Raw genomic sequence first — 18,529 nt, forward strand, 5'->3', positions numbered from 1 at the left:
ATTAGTACAGGTGTCATATTGTTTTAAACCAATGGAGTTAATCTTGTTTCAGACTGCACAGCAACACAAGTAAATAGACATAATAACATGGCCAAGAGACATAGACGGGTCATTCTTACAAAAACGTAAGTAAGTGCTCTCACTTACATTTGCAGACACCAAAATCCTTTAAGTTGACCTCATAATCACATTAGTTATATATGTTCAATAAATAAAGACCGTCCTTGAAATGACAAAACAAAGTTTATTAATCTAATGTTCAATGTTTAATTTGAGCAATTTATTTAAAATTGAGTTCAAGGAATTGTCTTGTCACTTTGATCATACATGGAAGTGGAGCCATATACTTTTGATTTGATTTTTTTCATGAATTAAATCTCATTTACATTTACATTAACATTACATACATTAAATAGAAAATTGAAATGGTAAACATCGCCGCGGGGGTGAAGACATGTGGTCTGATACATGGCAGCCATTTTGTAAAAATTTTAGTTTTTTTCTCCAAATCGTCACTGGTGTTACAGTCACTGGTGTTACAGTCACTGGTGTTGCTCCTCTTCCTGGTAACACCAGTAAGACCAGTGACGTTCCTGTATAAATGAGCTACATAAAAGCTGCAAAAAGACATTAGGAGCCGAAAAAAAGGTTTATAAGTTTTAATTATTGTCGATTGTTATCGTAGGGCAGAGCACAATAGTATACATACGATTGATACTATTACTACTGCTACTAGTATAAATACTATTGTACTTTTCCTTTTGTCAGCTATGGCGAAATTGAGTGCCGCTGGAGAGCAAAAACTACAGGCAGCGGAGAGGTGCAGTGAAAGGGAAAGGAGAGCTCAGAGAAAGGCGTGGCGTGAATTGATACTTTGATACTAACTCTAAAATATCAACTAATGATTACATCACCAATCAACAAACAAAATATTGCTAGAAAGTAAAAAAAAAAAAAAAAACTGAAAAAAAACATCTAGAATATCACATCACAAGACATTCTTCACACACTTCACATCTGTCCGTGTCTTGCTTTTTTGCACTTCTGGTTAGACGCTAACTGCATTTCGTTGTCTCTGTACTTGTACTCTGCACAATGACAATAAATTTAATCTAATCTAATCTAATCTAATATATTGTATTTCTTAACTTGTTTTAGATAAGACAGCGATATTAAGCTACTGTTTTATGTTGTCCCCAGAATAAAGGTATGACATAAAATCATTCAACTCCGCCACTGGCTATTTTATGTTTTTTAAATGTGAATATATTGTTTAAATAAAAAGGTCCATGATTCTTTCCTTGAAAGATGCCACCTACATCCATTCATCCATTCATCTCTTTCTGCCTATCACAACCGTCCAGAACAAGAAACGCCTCGAATAGAGATATCGGGATTCTTTGCCGCCCAACCCTCATTCGCAATTACACCACGTCCGGTCCTTTCACTCCGGACTATCCCGACGCTCAGCATCGTTGATGCTTTCCATTCAGTTAAGACTGTAATGAGGAGGTAAACTGAGAAATGATCACCGAGACGATGGATCCAATCAAGGTATATCCCTGCGTCCAGGAAAAATGCCTAATAGCCGTACTTAGCTAAAATACGTATGTTTCGTTTGCCTTAGCATCTGTAGGCATGGTTTCTCCAATAGTTTAATCATTTGATTTGCAACATTGGGTAATGCTTAACCTCGGGTATGATTGTCTTGCAGTTAATTGATTTTGTAGTTTGCTTTTGATTTCAGTTATTTTTTTATTGCGTGATGGCCATGGGCGCTTATGGCTGGTATGGCAGGGCGAGAGGGGGTTATGGGTGTGTGCAATTGTTTTGTGTCGGGTTTTCTCCCCGTTGAGTGTCTACCCCTCTGCCTCACTCAGCGATCCGCAACATTAATAGTCTATTTAAACCTTATGTACCGATCCTAACCCTTTAACTCTTCAGTTGTTTTTTCTTTGAAGAATATATATGGGTTTATAATTTCTTGGCAATGTCATGCGTTTCATCTAGTCGTTTTTGCGTTTTGTTTTTTCCTGACATACCATAGTCCCACGGGAAGGCGCCGCCCTCTGTAGATTATGGCGAGTGAACTATGGCTGCAAAAACAACGATTTGGCTACTGGATATACTTGCTAATGGGTATATATAAAGTCGACCTAAACATCAACAGGTTGTGACCCATTGTGATCCAGATGATTGTGTGTCCCATTGGCTAGTATCGTGTTGATGACTTGATATTTTACTGGCTTGAATGGGCTTTAATTGAGACATGATGTACAATGTAGAAATTGTAGCCTCATAGTAATAGTATTGGTTGGCTATTTGTTAAATGATTGATGAAATGCATGGATATTCCATTATCTACCTTTAATATATGCCATTTAGCTGACGCTTTTATCCAAAGCGACTTACATTGCAGTGAGTGCATACATTTAAGTATATATGGTCCCAGCGGGAATCAAACTCACAACCTAAGCGTTGTTAGCGCCATGCTCTACCAACTGAGCCACAGAGGTGTGTTAATATTTGAAGGTACGTTAAAGCTTGTTTGCGGTGCCATTGATCAGGATAAGGTAGTGTGCAGAACAGCAATTATTCTGTACTAGAGAGTCAGAGGTTGACGGAATGCAAGCCAATATGTTGCATTATGTCAATACCACAATTCTGAAGCACACGCGACTCGATGTCTGGGGCCTTGCCCACATCGACCTGTTTCTGGGATGTTAGTCCGCATGATGTCACCTGGGAAGATTTTCATCAGAGTGGTACATTGAAATACCACTCTGGTCTGAAGCTGGACAGCGGGAATGGCTGAGTGATCAGGGTTACCCTGGTAACCGACTTGTTGTAGGACTCAGTAAAGTAGCAGATTTTGCATTCTCTATGTTCTTTAAGGATTGAAATATATTTATTACATAGGCTACATAAGGAGTATTTGGCAGTTCAACGCAGAATATTAGAACACAGATAAACTGGACAGGAATTCCAGTGTTGAAGGTAAACTTGGGGTGTACATTGTAATTAAAAACACATTCTCCTCAAATACAGGCGTGAGCCGGTTGTTAGAAGGTTCGCTAGTTGAACCAACTGCGAACCAGCACCAGCCCAGAACCAGAACTAGGTTCGAGTTGGTGGAAAGGGGGTATAATTCTCTTCTGGAAAACAGAGAGGGCCATTGATTTTGTATGGGCCGGCGGTGGCTATGGGCAGCGATAAATAGATCGATATAGTATATCGACCTACAGTAAATACAAATATAAGATTAAACATTCAAACACGCCCCTGTATATCAACAATTCAGAAGAAATTTTTTTTCTTTAATCCATTAATCCTTAATTGGGTGGGCAAGACTGGGCTGAACCCACCCCTGCCCATTGCCACCGCCGGCCTTGTTAGCATGTGACAGTTCTTTCACAGAAGAACCATGCATGTGTGGTCAGACAGATCGCCTCTGGTCAATTCAGTGTTTTCGCTCAAAAGTTAAACAATGGAAGAAAATTATTCAACCTTTTTTTTTTATGTGCCCAATTACAGTATGAAAAGTGCAAAGTGGAGAGCTAGGAGTGTAGCCAAATGCAGTAGGCCTATAGCCTAACAAATTCAGGAATAATATTTTGAGAAATCAATGCAAAGCTGTAAGAATCAAGACTGATAATGAATCGAATAAGCACTACAGGTTCCAGTAACTTTTCAGTCTGGCTGTGAATGCAGCTGTAGTAGTGTAGCCTAACGCAGTAGCCTAACGAATTTGGGAATTTGAGAATAATATTTTGTGAGTAAAGTCTGTTGTGCAGCATAATTGAATACCGATATAGGCAGTAGCATTTGTAACCAAATCATTTGACTGATCTTGGTCAATTGGTGAAATGTGTGTTTATAGTAAAGGCGTCGTATAGCAACACATAGTTCGTACGATAGTACTGTTGTCTAATGGCGCCCAAATTATTTTTCTCTTTGGTCACAAAAGGTGATTGCACCAAGAGAAAATCCCTCCCTGTGCGCAACAGTCGACACAGCACTGTAAAACAGAGACAACCAGAGTGTCATAGTAAAACGTATATGAATAAACGTCTTGCTTCATTCACAGGCTTCTAAATTACTCTCTTTTTATGGAGGGGTGTTGCATCATTCATGGGGGACAACGTGTTTAACCTACACTTTTTAAATTATTATTTTATTACTTTTTAGGGGAGGCTTCTCAAGAAGCTCGACCGGGGTACTTAACCTCCCCGACACAATTTGCCTTTTCTATTCATTTTCTCTTTCATTTGTTATTGTGTGTGTGCAAATCATAAAATACATCTTAAAAACCACATTATCCAGCCACTATGCAGGAGCGTTGACCACAGTCCGTCCCATACAGTACCGAGCATTTGGGAAATTCCAGCATGTTCTATTAATGCCAAGTTGCTTTTAACGTCGAAAGCTCATCATCTTTCAGTCTATTTTAAAACCCTGTCTCAGATTGATGTCACTAACGTGTACATAGACTGGAGGGTCCTCTTCTAGGGCCAGATGTACTGTATGGTTGACGGGGTCTTCAGTTTATCTCAAACACGCAAATCTACTACCTAGAAGATCATACAGGTGCACTCGTACAGGCACAGTCACTCAAGATAACAATAATAAAAACTTTGGAGCGGCAGGTAGCCTAGAGGTTAGAGAGGCCAGCCAGCAACCGGAAGGTCGCTTGAGGTCGCAACCGGAAGGCCCTTGAACCCCTAACTGCTCTGTTCTCCCTTGGGGGGGTTGGGGGTATGTGCATAAAATAAACAGTCTTACGCAGGGCACTGTATATCTCTCTATGGTTTCCTCATGTTGCTTCTTGCTGTTCAGCTCAGCCACTGATCCATGAAAAATTATTCATAATCCATTAATTACAACTCTGTCCTCCATAGACGATGTGGAGTCTCTGTATCCTGCTTGGTACTGCTCTCTGTGTGGGTGAGTAGTATTGTTTATATTTATATTATTTATATATGAATATTTATATGTTTTGTTTTTAGGAGGATACATGCATCGTGCAATAAATGCATAGTAACAATGTTACAAAAGGGAGGGGAATCTTATACTGATCTATGCATCTGCCAGTATAAGTACAAAACCAAACAGAGCCCAGGGCGTGGGCTCCCCATTCTTCTGAAAGGTCATTCATTTAATCACTCCCTCAAAGGTATGTTAAAACATGTCACAGAGGTTTTTTGCTGACATTCTAAGATCAATAGACCAGGAGAAGAAATAAGGAAGCTTCCCACACACTGTCTTTGCAAGTCTTTGCAGTTTGGCCTGAGGAAGGTCTCTGACTGAAACGTTGTACCTATTAAAATGTATTACGCTTCCAAGCAGATACGATGTGCGGCAGCCTTTTTCTACTCTTTTTTTTTCCTCTTTTTTCTACTCCTCGTCTGTGATTCCCTATGCACCTGTCGAATGGAGAATACAGGCATGAAAAGCCAAAGCCAAATCTTATTGTCCAAGGTCAATAGACTCAAATCAATATTGACTCAATATAGACTCATATCAATCTCAGTCAATATTTCAAAGTAAACCACTGAACACAGGCTAACTGTTTGACCTTTGATGACTCATAGTGGTTCTTCTGTTACTTCTGTCTTTACAAAACCGAGTGAGCATCTGTTAGGAATTTGTGGATTAAAAGTAAAAAAAAAAAAAAAAGTCTCTTTCACCCTCTGTTTCTCTCTGTTTCTCTCTCTCTCTCACACAGCTTCATACACAGACCTGCATGAGACGCTGTCCCATGGACGTCAGTTAAAGATCTACCTTCCTAAAACTGTGGAAAAGCTGGAGTTCAGGCCACTGGACGAGCCCATGAAGATATACGAGTACTGGGATAAGAAAGGATTCAGGACGAAGAAGGGCCGCGTGTCGGGGACGGGCACCGACAGGCGCTGGTACCTGGACAAGGTCACATTTGATGACCAGGGCACCTACACCCAGAGGGACTTATGGAACAGGGAGCTGTCCGTCCTCAAAGTGGCTGTTACTGGTGAGTGAGACGCAGGCAAGCAGATGGACCTGTTTTTTTTGCATGTTATTGTGTGCTTGTGCTTGTTGTGACCTTTTGTTGAAATCTATTAATTACCTCTCTCTCTCTCTCTCTCTCTCTCTCTCTCTCACACACACACTCACACACTCACACACACACACACACACACACACACACACACACACACACACACACACACACACATCCAGCCAGGCGTGGCTATCTGAAGAGAGTGGCGGGAGAGTCCCTGACCATCCCTCTGGAGGGCATCGACATCTCATATGCCCAACTCTCCTTCTCCGGCGAAACCGCCAACGTAACCCTGGTGCAACACGGGGCGCCAATTGCCCAGGACCTCCCGGACTACTGGAACCGGGTCAAGACCCACTCCACCAGCATTGAGTTGGAGAACGTGAACTTGACGGATGTGGGCTACTACACGCTGAGGGACCAACGGGGCCGGACCATCTCCATCAACAGGCTGGAACTCGTAGGTGCGTTGGCTCCACGTCCTTTAGGTTGTACCCACGGAAACGTGAGTCAGACTTACTTCAGCTGAATCCAGTTTACGCAGTTAACTCCTCATCACGCTTTGCCAAAGAATATTAGAGAAGAAACGAGAGAAACAAATTCATTCATGCCCAATTTCCAAATTCCCCCGAAGGGAAAGGGAGAGATGGTTGAGTCTGTGTTTAGGCTGAGTGGGCAGGTGTGGGAAAGTCTCCACAGCTGAGGTGGTGTAATGATGTGGGAAATGTTCTTGGCACACTTTAGGCCTGTTATTACCAATCAATCATCGCTTGAATGCCACAGCCTATTTGAGTATTGTTGCTGACCATGTGCATCCCTTCATGGCCACAGTTTACCCATCTTCTAATGGCTACTTCCAGCATGATAATGCACCATGTCACAAAGCAAAAGTCTTCTCAAACTGGTTTCATGAACATGACAATGAGGTCAGTGTTCTTCAGTGACCATCCCAGTCACCAGACCTGAAAAATCTGCAGGAATTACGTGATGCAATCATGTCATTATGGACCAGAATCTCAAAGGTATGTTTCCAACATCTTGCGGAATCAATGCCACAAAGAAGTGAGGCTGTTTTGAGAGCAAAGGGAGGCCTGACCCAGTATTAGTATAGTGTTCCTAATAAAGTGTTCTGTGAGTATATATATATATATATATATATATATATATATATGTGCAAAAAAATGTTTCACCTCACCAAGACCTAGGTGCACCCCAATGGCACCCCAGCATGCCAAAACAGAACAATGCTATCTTTTTCAAAACGGCCAAAATACTGTTTGTTATACGATATACTGGTGGATCAGTGCAATACATATCAGACTGTGTACAGACAGTGGTAAGAGTAGAAGAGAGACTCGTGGCCATTATGAAAGAGCCTCCGGAAGAAACCACTGTTGCCTCCTCAGGGGCCTGTCTCATAAGTTAGCCCTCTCTCCTCTCTACAAATAGGTTGGAATGCCCATACACAAGGCATGTCTGTGGCACCCTGGTGTATGTCTAAGGGGAGGCTGGTGTGTCATACCATTCCTCATTCCATTTCATTACAATGAGCCTGTACTCAGATTTCTACCTCCACCAGCCTCCACTGCTATGTGTGCATATTGAGAAATGACCACATAACTGATAATGAATACAGAACACTAAACCGGAAGACCAGGGAGATTTGTTTGGAATGAGAACCCAATGTAAAATGATCTTACTGTCCTCGCGTGTAGGGAAACACAGGGGAATAGGGAATGATTGACAGTAGACATGTGTTGCTCTAGTCTATGCTGTGTTCCAAACACATTGAGAAATTACCACATGACTGGTATGAATACAGAACACTAATACGGAAGCCCAGGGAGAGTTCTTTGGAATGAGAACCCAACGCAAGATCCCCAGTGTGTGAAATATTGTTCTCTTCAAGTGTAGGGAAACATAGGACTCTTAAGGGGAATGGGAAAAGATTGACAGTTGACATGTGTGTTGCTCTAGTCTATGCGGTATTCCATAAACATAGATTGGGTCTATTTTTAGCCCCTGACCTCTCCACTCCCTTTTTAAAAAAAAAAAAGTGGCAGAGACATATGGATTTCTATCAAATCAATCAAATAACATTTTAATGGTCATTTACACAATATACAGGATACCATGTAATGAAATTCTTTAGGGTAAGCAACTCCTCAACAATGCAACAATCAGACAATATCAATATCAATTTGCAGTGCAATGTCATAATAATGACAATGGCAATAGCATAAAGTGTAAAGAGTAAAGTGTCCCAGATAGCAGCAACAACACTCACAATGAATAAGTGTGTGAGTGCATGTTGCTCACGGTCAGTATTGGACTGGGCTGTTTTCACCACCCTCTGTAGACCCTTACGGTCTCGGGCGGTGCAGCTTCCGTACCAGACGGCCATACAGCCGGTCAGGATCCTCTCTGACCCTTTCTCTCCTCTTTTCTCCCTCCCTCTAGACCACCACGAAGGCTTTGAAGGCAACCCTCTCATGGCTCTCCTCCTACTTCTGGGGATCCCAGCGGGGATCTGTTGCTGCTGCAGGAAGAAGATCTTCAAGAAGAAAGCTGCCCACACCGCCACCATCCAGGGCACAACCGAGCACCAGCACCCCCCTGCCAGCCAGCCCCCAGGCTACCAAACCCCTGGGGGAGGCATCTCCCCTGGACCAACAGGCCCAGTAAGGGACCGTCGTCACTTGTAGGATTTATCCTTCGATACAGATTCCCTTCCCCAGATCCTAATCCGAACAATAATGGGGGGAAAGTGCAAAACTGACCTATGATCCGTGTCTGTAACTTTGTCTGTAACTTTGTCCTACTCCGGAAGGGTTTAATCCTATCTGAGTGATCTGAGGTATGTGTTTGTGGTTGTCGTTGCAGGTGTTATACCACAACTCTGGACGTACCCCAGACCCTATAGTACAACACTGATTTGATATATAGTTATTGCATACTGCCGTGTGTTGGCTGCTCTTGCCTTGTGTGGTATATAGAGTATATCACTCCTATGTGTGTGTGTGTGTGTGTGTGTGTGTGTGTGTGTGTGTGTGTGTGTGTGTGTGTGTGTGGGTGTGGGTGGGTGGGTGTGTGTGTGTTTTCTCTGATCTGAACGATTGTGTGTGTGTGTGTATCTGCAGTGACAATAGAATAGTATAGCATTTTAGTGTTTAGTGTATGCTAGTAGAAGTAATTGTAGAAGCTCTTTCCCATATATAAGTGTATACAAGTCTCTGTGACTGACTATGAGATTGACTCCTCCACAGGCACAGGTTCACCCTCCCCCTAACCCCGGGTACCAAGGCCAGCCTCAATGGACCGGGCCACCCTCTGGTCCACCTGCCCCAGTGAGTTCATCTCTCTCTCTCTCTCTCTCTCTCTCTCTCTCTCTCTCTCTCTCTCTCTCTCTTTCTCTGAGAGACGTGGGAGTGCATTTCATCAGTAATTCATTCTTTTTCATCTCCCAATTTTTCCTCGACTCGAAAGCTGTCACTCATTGCTTCTAGGTCACCGGAAAAAAACAAAAAAACAACAACTATTGCCGTTGGAGACAGAGATATGCTGTTGTATAAGCCGTTGTTGTTCTGTGGTGGTTTCAGGTGTTCAACCCAGGGTATCCTCCCCCCCAGAATCCTCTGTACCCCCCTGTTGGTCCATCTATGGTCCCCGCCCAGCCCCCGCAGTGGAACGGTCCGCCTAACCAGTACAACCCTGGAGCCGCTATGGTATGCTCCACTCTGCTGTTCTCCACGCCACTCGACTCAAATCTATTCTGTTGTATCACCTCTACTCTAGTCAGTTCTACTCTAGTCAGTTCTACTCTAGTCAGTTCTACTCTTGTCAGTTTTACTCTACTCAGTTGAAGCTGAATCTAATATATACCCATATTTTATTCTGCCATGTCAGTACTACCCTGGAACTCCTATGGTAAAAACTCTACCTCAATCTACTTTACTGTCATTGTCGCGTCACCTCAGTCTGCCGTACTGTACGTCCTGTGTTTAGATGTCAGTCTGACGCCATTTAGAGTAGACCGTAGACTGTGTGTGTGTGTGTGTGTGTGTGTGTGTGTGTGTGACCTGTACGTGTTTATGTGTGACGTGTGTGTGTGTGCATGTGTGACCTATGCGTGTTTATGTGTGACGTGTGTGTGTGTGTGTGTGTGTATTTCAGGGGTATGCTCCTGTGATGTACAGTGCCCCTCCACCTACGGCAGGTGAGCCGGTGAAGGAGGACATCAAAATGGACAACATGTCTGCTGCTGATCCCCTCCTTTCCCCCCCACAACCCCCCATGGTGAGTCTCTCTCGTACACATACAGTTGTGGTCAGAAGTTTACATACACTTGTAAAGAACATGTATTCTGTATATTTTTGACCCAGCAGATTGTCACATTTTCAGAAGACCCATAATAAATTCATAAAAGAACCAAACTTCACAAATGTTTTTTGTGACAAAGAAGTATGTGCTCCAATCAATCCATCACATAAAAATAAGAGTTGTAGAAATGATTGGAAACTCAGACTGCCATGACATACATGTTCTCTACAAGTGTATGTAAACTTCTGACCACAACGTACACACACACACACACACTTGTTCCTAATAACACAAGTTTTAAAAATGTTTTATGAGTATTGAGATACATTTATTTGATAGGCCTAAGCACAATGCAGGCCTACCTGTCTGTGTCACACCATAGCCATATCTGTTCACCATTCAGAGTAGAGGATGGCATGGTAAGGGAAATGATGTTCTCCTGTCATGTATAGTAGCCTACTACAACCTACAACCTGGCTCTTGTCTCAATGAAAATTAATGCACAGGAGCATTCTCCTCTATTTCGTCTCACACCTGTTCTCCGCTATTTCACGTGTAAGAAAAGGCGCTCGTTTTACAGATGAGAGCTAATGTTGAATGTTGTCATCGTGCATCTTATATTAATGTAAAACATATGAATGAAACTGTTGCTGGGAGGAGAGGAGCAAAAGGTATAGTTAAATACATATCACAGTGTGGATCCATACCGGTATAACAAAATAAAACGTGTATACCGTCCAGCCCTAAGCTTAACCCTAAATCTCACTCCGACTCACCCTTTGCCCGTCACCCCCTCTCTCCCCCCCCCCCCTCTCTCTCTCTCTCTTTCACACCACCCTCTAACACACACTGACGGTGTTGTTGTCGTCCCCTCAGGCAACATCACCTGTCGCCCCCTCCGCCAGTGACGCTTACCAGTTCCAGGTCGACACAGGCAAGAACACCACCAACTTCCTGTAGGGTGCCACCGGCTACCAGAGTGGCCTTACTGTTAGGACTCCGTCCCAATACTCTTACTCTGGCCTCCTTTCCTCCAATTGACCACTGAAATTAATAAGATGAATAGAAGAGAGGGATATGTTGAAAATGTGCCCTCGACTTTGCACTCAACCACCCAGTCATTTCAAATGATTGATCGTAAGGAAGAGAAAACAAGGAAAGAAGGCCAAATTGAACGTATTTGGACATGTAGGGCAATTAGGAGACCGTGAGCTCTGGTTTAGGTTGAGTTATGATTGGGGAAGATGCTGGATATGGAAAGTAAGTAGGATGTGGGGTGAAGAAGTTATCGTTTTTAATGTGTAGCCTTACATTTTGTAACTTGTCTTTTTACAACCACAACAGTGAGATGGTATCAAACACTCCAACTGCCATTCAGGGTGAAAACACCCAACCGATTAGCAAAAACAACACTCTGTCAACCCCCTGTGTTACTTCAACAAAACCATTTCCTGTTATACGAGTGGTATGTGTCTGGGCCATCCAAGTACCACATTCTCTTAAGAAACTTTTAAAGTTTAAAACACATATCACACCAGCTAATCCTCCAATCAGGTTACACCAGGTAAACCCGCCATCTACTCAGGACAGGAAAAAGCTCTCCGCCAGTCAGATAGCTACTCCCTGTATAAACAGTTACATGATATAACATGTATATAAGTGTGATCACAAATGCCTTTATGTACCAAAGTATAGTTGTTTGTCATTATGCATGGACGCTTCGTACACTACTGTCATTTCAACAGGGTATGCAGAATCTCACCTGAGTATGTTTTCTGGCAGCTTAGAACAAGGACCTGTGAGGTTGCTATTACCAGATACTATATACAGGCCTACAGTACATATCATATGGTTATGAAATGAAGCTCAAAGAAGGCTCCAGTTTACAAAAATAAAAGACTCTGGTTCTGGTATTGCAATGTCTTTTAACAAATTGAATCCCTCCTCAAGTTTTTGAGACAGTTGTCATCTCTTGTTCGAGGGGGATTTATCGTAGGTTGTTCCTCTCACGGTTGTGTTTCTAGCCTTGAAACATAACAACAACATTGGCACTTCTACCTCTCTTCTTTCGCAGATACTCTACTTTTGAAGCTATAATACAACTGTTCACTATTACTGCTACAGTGTTTTATTTTGCTTGCCAGATTTGATGAATTGTACCTGTAATCCATTGAATACCCAGCTATCCCATTTCTACATTGCTTTTGTTCATTCACTCTGAAGAGGATGTTACATGAACTTTTGGAGTGACCTTTTTTTTTTTTTTAAACTTCTTCCAGAGCTTCCTCACTGTGTGTAACAGCTGGTTCCCAGTTCTGTCCTGTGTTCCACGCTTTATAAAGTAATGTAAAAAAGCAAGCCGTAGGAAATAGCAATTATGTGCTCTTTGTTGTATTTGTATGTGTTTTTGCGTTATATGCCAAAACAAAGAAATAATTTTTCAACACCATATCCTTAGACCTGTGGAATGTTCCATGTTGTTATTATTCTATTACTATTAATAGCATTTATAGTCTGTGTTCACCACAATAAAGGTAAGAACAAAACCCTCCTCAGTTGTTTGTTGTCTGTTGGTGTGACTTAAAGCAAAGCTTAGTAACAATTATTAGGTAATTAGTAACAAAAACAAGGGCTTTATTATTTACAGGTCAGGACAAACAGTCTCCATTCATCCTCCCCCATCCCTCACTCCTCTTTCCTCCTTCGTTCCATCTCTTTCACTCGTCGCTCCAGTACCCTCACTTGCTCTTCCAGGTGGGCACTCTTGTCGGCTCCGGCGCCAGAGGTTCCGACACCCAATAGGACACAAACACACACCAGGCCAGCCAATCGGAGCGCAATGGTCTCTGTTCCAACGCTGCGATCACTCAGGATCAGGCCAAACAGCCCCAAAGCCACGCCCAGCTTCAACAGCCCCAGGACCCGCCTCAGAGTGGACGCCACCAATCGAAAGGCCAGGGACAGCAGCCAGTAGCCAATGAGGGCCAGCAAAACCCATTGGCTGATGTACACCACGCCCTCCGGGGTGACACTGCTGAAGGGCATTTCAACTGAAGGAGAGAGAGATGAATAGAGGAGTTACAGACGTACAACCCCCACCAGCTATTATATTACATGGTTTGTTTCGGTACTTGAAAGTAAATAGGACTTAAAAGTCCTCCATTTCTCCTTCCCTTCAAGAACGCTCTGAATGAGAATGGATATGGATTAGAATGGACAGGTGCAAGCAATGTGGCACTGATACTATCTATTCTACTTCACTTTATAATTTCAACAGTTACATTACACACATACAACCCCTAGTAGTTGGCATTTTAGCATTCAATAACTACAGCAAGCATGGCTATGTGGTGGAACAGGTGCTTTGAGACTGGCGTCTCTTTTCTTATGTGCCTACAAGAAGCATTCAAATATGAATATCATTAGGGTTTACAGTCGACTGGGGGGGGGGGGGGGGGATGGATGGATAGATCAATCAATCTGCAGCTGATATCTTTTGTTGTGTATGTAGCAGCTTTCAAATCCTCTTTACCATCAATTCCTGCAGCCCTCAGGAACGGGGCGAGGTACTTCGAGACAACATTCAGTCCACGGGCCGTGGCCTCAGCCACACACCTGACGACCTGAAAGAAACACTGAAACAGAAAGAAAGAAAGAAATATACAGGATGAACTGCTGGATTAAATCATCTTCGTATGATTAAAATTAAACTCGAGTTCAGTTCTCCATTACGCCAACACGTGGCTTTTTCATATGGAGGCATACGTTACCTACCTGTACCTTTACCTGTTGCAACTCGACCTATTTGGATGAAGAAGCCTGGACGTACAGGTAACGACACGTACAGTAACGCGCTGCCGCGCATTCAACCCAACTACGACCGTATTCTTTGTCGCTCACCTGTTGTGTTGCTTCCACTGTCTTCGCCCCGACCAGGTTGACTACGTATCCGTGCGTTTCCTCGGACAAGTGTGTGACCGTCTCCATCACACTCTGCATCACTCCAGACGGCTTCTCAAACCGCGAATTCTCACCAGAACCGGACAGTATCAAGGTGCTCAACACGCACAATACCCACACGACGCAAAAGTTAGTCTTTTTCCCAGACGCATCATTCAGAGTCAAGCAGTTAAACATGTTAACTCGTTGAAGTGCGTACAAAGACAATCTAATAGAGCTAAAAAAAAACCCGGCTACAACGAAGCCATTATCTTCTGACTACAACATCCAAGGAAAAAATACTGAACAGAAAGTATGCCTACACGAATGCGTAGGGATAGCAACTACTCTTTGTTGTGTTATTCTTCTGCGTACAATTTGGAGTTCTAATGAGAGGACGAAGACGGGAATTCGCGAAAAGTACACACCGTCAAAGTTTTCCCATTTCAAAATAATATGCCTATGCCCAACCACACACAGACTATATTAATTTCTTGCTGTGTAGAGGTGTATGCCTGCCACCTACTGGCTCGGAGCCGACAATTATCCTCTGGACTAATAGAACATTTCCCAAAGGCAAGAAACATAATAGGAAGACATGACTTTCTTAAAGCATAAGTACTGTACACCAAAGTTGACTTCCAAAGTCCATTTATTATGACGCCAAAGAATAGAACCACCACAACATCCTGGAAGTTAAATGAAGTGAAGAGAGTAGAATGTCAGAAGAGGAAAACAACACCTAAAAAAACAACAACTACACCTCACAAGTCAGACCCGATCTGGTGCATCAATGGTGCGTTGGAAAGAAGAAGTACAGGTACATGGGAGTGAGCCAGAGATGTTGAGAGGAGGGGGAATGGGAGAGTCTTCCTTCACTTCTTGTTCTTCTGGGCATGCGTGGCCATGTTGGCCAGGTAGGCCTGCTTGGTGGTGAGCTGCTCAGTGAAGCGAGGATGGAACAGACGCATGATGGCCACCAAGTTGCACTTACGAGCCTCCTCCAGCGGAGACTGGCCCCAGATGTCAATGTCCTGGGTGGGGCACAGGAGAAGAGGTGAGAGGTGAAAAGTCAGGAGGACAAGTTACTACAGTGGTCGGGATGTGATTGGCACAAAAGCAAATTCAAAGTATGACAACATAATGGAGAGGAAAAAAATGGCTGAGCACAAAAAAGGCCCTTTGTCAGGTTTCAATTGGGGCATCTACTGTACCTCCAATCTCCTCTCTCCCCCTCAAATCGGCAGTCATTTTACATTTAAGTCATTTAGCAGATGCTTTTATCCAAAGCGACTTACAATAAGTACATTTGTCTCAGTAAGTGAATCAACTATACATCAGTCATCGGAAGTATAAGAACAAGTGCCATCAGCAGTCACAATGCGAGAGAAAGGAAGACAACTTTTCTTCTTCTTCTCAAGTTCAGGTAATGTAATGCAGGGTGGAGTGGTCTGAGGAGGAGGAAGAGCCCAGGTGTAGCCTAAACAGATGGGTCTTTAGTCTACGGCAGAAGATAGGAAGTAACTCTCCTTACGAGGGGAGTGGCTCCGTAGGCCAGCAGCCTCTGGACCATCAGGGTGTCCCTCATCTTCACTGCCAAGTGCATGGCGTTGCGCCCGTTGTAGTCCTTCGTGTCCAGGTCCACCCCGGACAGGGCCCAGGCGTACAGCAGCTGGTAGTCCTTATTGGCCACCGCTCTGAGAGGAGGGGAGCGGTAAGATATAACTTAGTCTTCAAGATATAACTTAGTCTTCAATATATAATGTAGTCTTCAATATAAAACCTAGTCTTCAATATATAACCTTGACACTTTTCTGCTCTTTAGTGAGAGTGGTGCCCAACTCAAAATGAGGCAGGGAAATGAAAATAGACAATTCCATTGTGACCTAAAAAAACAGTGGAGTGGAGAGACATAGGCCCTTTCTAAATTGTTAGAAACTCGATACCTCTCGTCCTCCCCTCCTCCTTCCACTTCTTCTCAAAAAGCATTGGAGGAGAATATCTAAGGGGAGGGACCGAGATCTTTTCCTCCAAAAAGGTTTTGAGTAGGACGCGAGTGGAGGACGAAGCGAGGAATCTTGTTTCTCACAATTGAGAAAAGGGCTTTAGAGTCAAATGGAGTAGAGAGCATTGGAAAGGCAAGGTGAGGAGAGAGGGGTGAGTAGGGAGGAAAGTTTAATAAGAGAGTAAAAAGGGAGTTGCTCACTGCAGTATGTCCATACCAATCCTCACAGAGAGCATAGACAAAGAAGATCCTTTCATTCTCAGGAATTTGATGACGTCATAATGCCTGAGACACAAAGAGGCAGGGAATATATTTGTATATTTGTAAAGGTTCTAATGGCACCATCATATATGTCCTTAAGATAGTAGACAAGGCTTTCTCACAGTACAGTATGCTTTTTATTTAGTTACAATGTTCGTGAACGCTGTCAGACAGACACACGTAGGCGGATAACAATGTTGCTATGACGATGCAGAGGGCGGTAAATAGATGACCTGTTGATGACGGCCAAGTGCAGGGGTGTGTTTCCAAATCGGTCTTTGAGTTGGTGGGATGCCCCTTTTGCCAGCAAGTACTTCACCATGTCCATGTTACCGATCTCACAGGCTTTCAGCAATGGCTTGGTGCCATCATAGTCTCCACAGTTCACATCCATCTGTGTGTGTATATGAGAGAGAGAGAATGTGGGTTGAGTGTCAGGGGGAGAGACAATGAGAGAGAATGTAAAGGAGAGACAGACAGACAGACAGACAGACGGACGGTTGAGAGGTCAACGGTAGCAACTCCATCAGACAGTATGAGAGAAGTACAGACACCTCCATCCAAAAATATAGGCCTAGGGCTGGTTTACTGGACACTGATTAAGCCTTTTCCTCGACTAAAATTAATCTTCAATGGAGATTTACTATTGAAAATGTTATTTAGTCCAAAACTAGGCTTAATCTGTGTCTGCTGGGAAAGTGGCGCATAATCACATAGGCTGACTGTTGCCCACCTGTTTCAGGATCTCCTGTAGTGAGAGGAAATCATTGCTTTCCACTGCTCCATTGGCAAAAGACGGCAGCAGTTCTAACATAAGCCCCTTACGCTCCTGAAAGACATAGACATAGCTGAGTAGGTTCTATCAGCCAGTTGTGCAGGAGATACAAAATAAACCAACATCTACTGTATTAGAACTAAAAGGTTTTAGTTAGTGTCTGGGTAGGCAACGGGGTCATATCCAGTGCCTCCTATCCCAACTTGATAACTCAACTCCGATAATAATGTAATGATGTTTGAACCCTGCCTTGCACTTAGTAGATTGTTAGCAACACCACTTGCCTCTAAGTCCTTGTTCCTGAGCCAGTTGAGGTCTAAGGCTTTCCCAAGCCAGCGCAGAAACTTCTTGTCCCGTATGACAGGCCCTGCGATCATGATGGGTTTCAGGATGAGATCGTCTGCTTGGGTTTCCTTCATCACTATGACAAAGAGAGCAGGTGTGCAGTAAGAAAACCATAACAAATACTTGCTTAGATTGCCACTAGATTTACCACGATCAGAGCAGGCTAACTTAGCGAGCTAGCTAATGTTATCTAGTCAATGTTAGCTAGTCAACAAATGTTGGCTATAGCTAATTGCTGCACTTACCTCCCTTTACCAAACTGAAGCTAAATAATGAAATAAGCAAACTTTTCCCTTATCACCTGATCTGTAGTTCGCTAAGTGTTTCAATGTTACTTTGTTAAAACATGAGCTAGATTGATAGTCAAATGAAGAAGCCTGTTAGCTAACTAACCAGGCAGTAGCAGTTTGCTAACAAACCGTTGTGGGCGCACGGGATAGAGATCGATGTCACAGGGCTCCGAACGAGAGAAATGAATCCATGACTAGATTCACTGGACGCGATCATTTTGGTGAATACGTAACACTAGCAAAATACATATTATCTAGCTTAGGGCTTTATTTGATCAAAGAGGGGTATTTTATACAGTGATCTGATTTTCAATATGTGTTTTATATGAGTCTGTCTGACCACGCACAGTGGAGCATTAGAAGTTGTCTTGTAACAGCAGTAAATGTCCACTAGAGGGTAATGTTCACCTTTATATGATGCAAGTGACCAGCCACCTATTGTTGATTAGACATTTTGAAAGCTCAAATATTTTAAATAGCATACCCAAAGTATGCATTCGTTTTATGAAATATTTAAAAATGCAATCAGCTGATAATATAATAAATGCCTTGTGGTA

The 18,529-nt window shown here is 43.0% G+C and overlaps 3 protein-coding genes across 4 annotated transcripts; 1 reads left to right on the forward strand and 2 right to left on the reverse strand.

Annotated features, from left to right (window-relative positions):
• Positions 1-1,429: 1,429 nt before the first annotated feature.
• On the forward strand, positions 1,430-12,908 carry LOC310821079 (uncharacterized protein). Of its 2 annotated transcripts, XM_083692946.1 has the most exons (9): positions 1,430-1,554; positions 4,899-4,944; positions 5,726-6,007; positions 6,217-6,501; positions 8,498-8,718; positions 9,304-9,384; positions 9,637-9,762; positions 10,211-10,333; positions 11,234-12,908. In XM_083692946.1, the coding sequence occupies exons 1-9, from the start codon at positions 1,525-1,527 to the stop codon at positions 11,315-11,317; spliced, it is 1,278 nt and encodes a 425-aa protein (XP_083549072.1). In that variant the 5' UTR covers positions 1,430-1,524; the 3' UTR covers positions 11,318-12,908. The 2 variants fall into 2 exon arrangements, with proteins under 2 accessions (XP_083549072.1, XP_083549071.1); XM_083692945.1 differs by lacking the exons at positions 1,430-1,554; positions 4,899-4,944 and having other exon boundaries at positions 5,256-6,007.
• An 85-nt stretch (positions 12,909-12,993) lies between these two features.
• On the reverse strand, positions 12,994-14,728 carry tmem109 (transmembrane protein 109). Its single transcript, XM_083693216.1, has 3 exons — positions 14,258-14,728; positions 13,890-13,992; positions 12,994-13,407 (listed from the first exon to the last, which is right to left on the reverse strand). The coding sequence occupies exons 1-3, from the start codon at positions 14,492-14,494 to the stop codon at positions 13,043-13,045; spliced, it is 705 nt and encodes a 234-aa protein (XP_083549342.1). The 5' UTR covers positions 14,495-14,728; the 3' UTR covers positions 12,994-13,042.
• Positions 14,729-14,853: 125 nt separating this feature from the next.
• On the reverse strand, positions 14,854-16,541 carry LOC310821254 (L-asparaginase). The gene is made up of 3 exons (XM_083693222.1): positions 16,503-16,541; positions 15,831-15,993; positions 14,854-15,330 (listed from the first exon to the last, which is right to left on the reverse strand). The coding sequence occupies exons 1-3, from the start codon at positions 16,535-16,537 to the stop codon at positions 15,172-15,174; spliced, it is 357 nt and encodes a 118-aa protein (XP_083549348.1). The 5' UTR covers positions 16,538-16,541; the 3' UTR covers positions 14,854-15,171.
• Positions 16,542-18,529: the final 1,988 nt, after the last annotated feature.

This window comes from Argentina silus (genome assembly GCF_951799395.1).
Source record: "Argentina silus genome assembly, chromosome: 21".
NCBI classification, from domain to species: domain Eukaryota; kingdom Metazoa; phylum Chordata; class Actinopteri; order Argentiniformes; family Argentinidae; genus Argentina; species Argentina silus.

What these genes read in the sequence shown, in the direction of transcription:
- LOC310821079 (XM_083692945.1), top strand. Translation starts at nt 5,581, where the DNA reads ATGACTCATAGTGGTTCTTCTGTTACTTCTGTCTTTACAAAACCGAGT. An exon ending in CCCCTGGACCAACAGGCCCA is followed by an intron (nt 8,719 to 9,303) that starts GTAAGGGACCGT and finishes ACTCCTCCACAG; the next exon opens with GCACAGGTTCACCCTCCCCC. An exon ending in ACAACCCTGGAGCCGCTATG is followed by an intron (nt 9,763 to 10,210) that starts GTATGCTCCACT and finishes TGTGTATTTCAG; the next exon opens with GGGTATGCTCCTGTGATGTA.
- LOC310821254 (XM_083693222.1), bottom strand. Translation starts at nt 16,537, where the DNA reads ATGCTCTCTGTGAGGATTGGTATGGACATACTGCA. An exon ending in ATTGGTATGGACATACTGCA is followed by an intron (nt 15,994 to 16,502) that starts GTGAGCAACTCC and finishes CCCTCCTCTCAG; the next exon opens with AGCGGTGGCCAATAAGGACT. An exon ending in CCTACGGAGCCACTCCCCTC is followed by an intron (nt 15,331 to 15,830) that starts GTAAGGAGAGTT and finishes TGCCCCACCCAG; the next exon opens with GACATTGACATCTGGGGCCA.
- tmem109 (XM_083693216.1), bottom strand. Translation starts at nt 14,494, where the DNA reads ATGTTTAACTGCTTGACTCTGAATGATGCGTCTGGGAAAAAGACTAAC. An exon ending in CAGTGGAAGCAACACAACAG is followed by an intron (nt 13,993 to 14,257) that starts GTGAGCGACAAA and finishes TTTCTGTTTCAG; the next exon opens with TGTTTCTTTCAGGTCGTCAG. An exon ending in GAGGGCTGCAGGAATTGATG is followed by an intron (nt 13,408 to 13,889) that starts GTAAAGAGGATT and finishes TCTCTCCTTCAG; the next exon opens with TTGAAATGCCCTTCAGCAGT.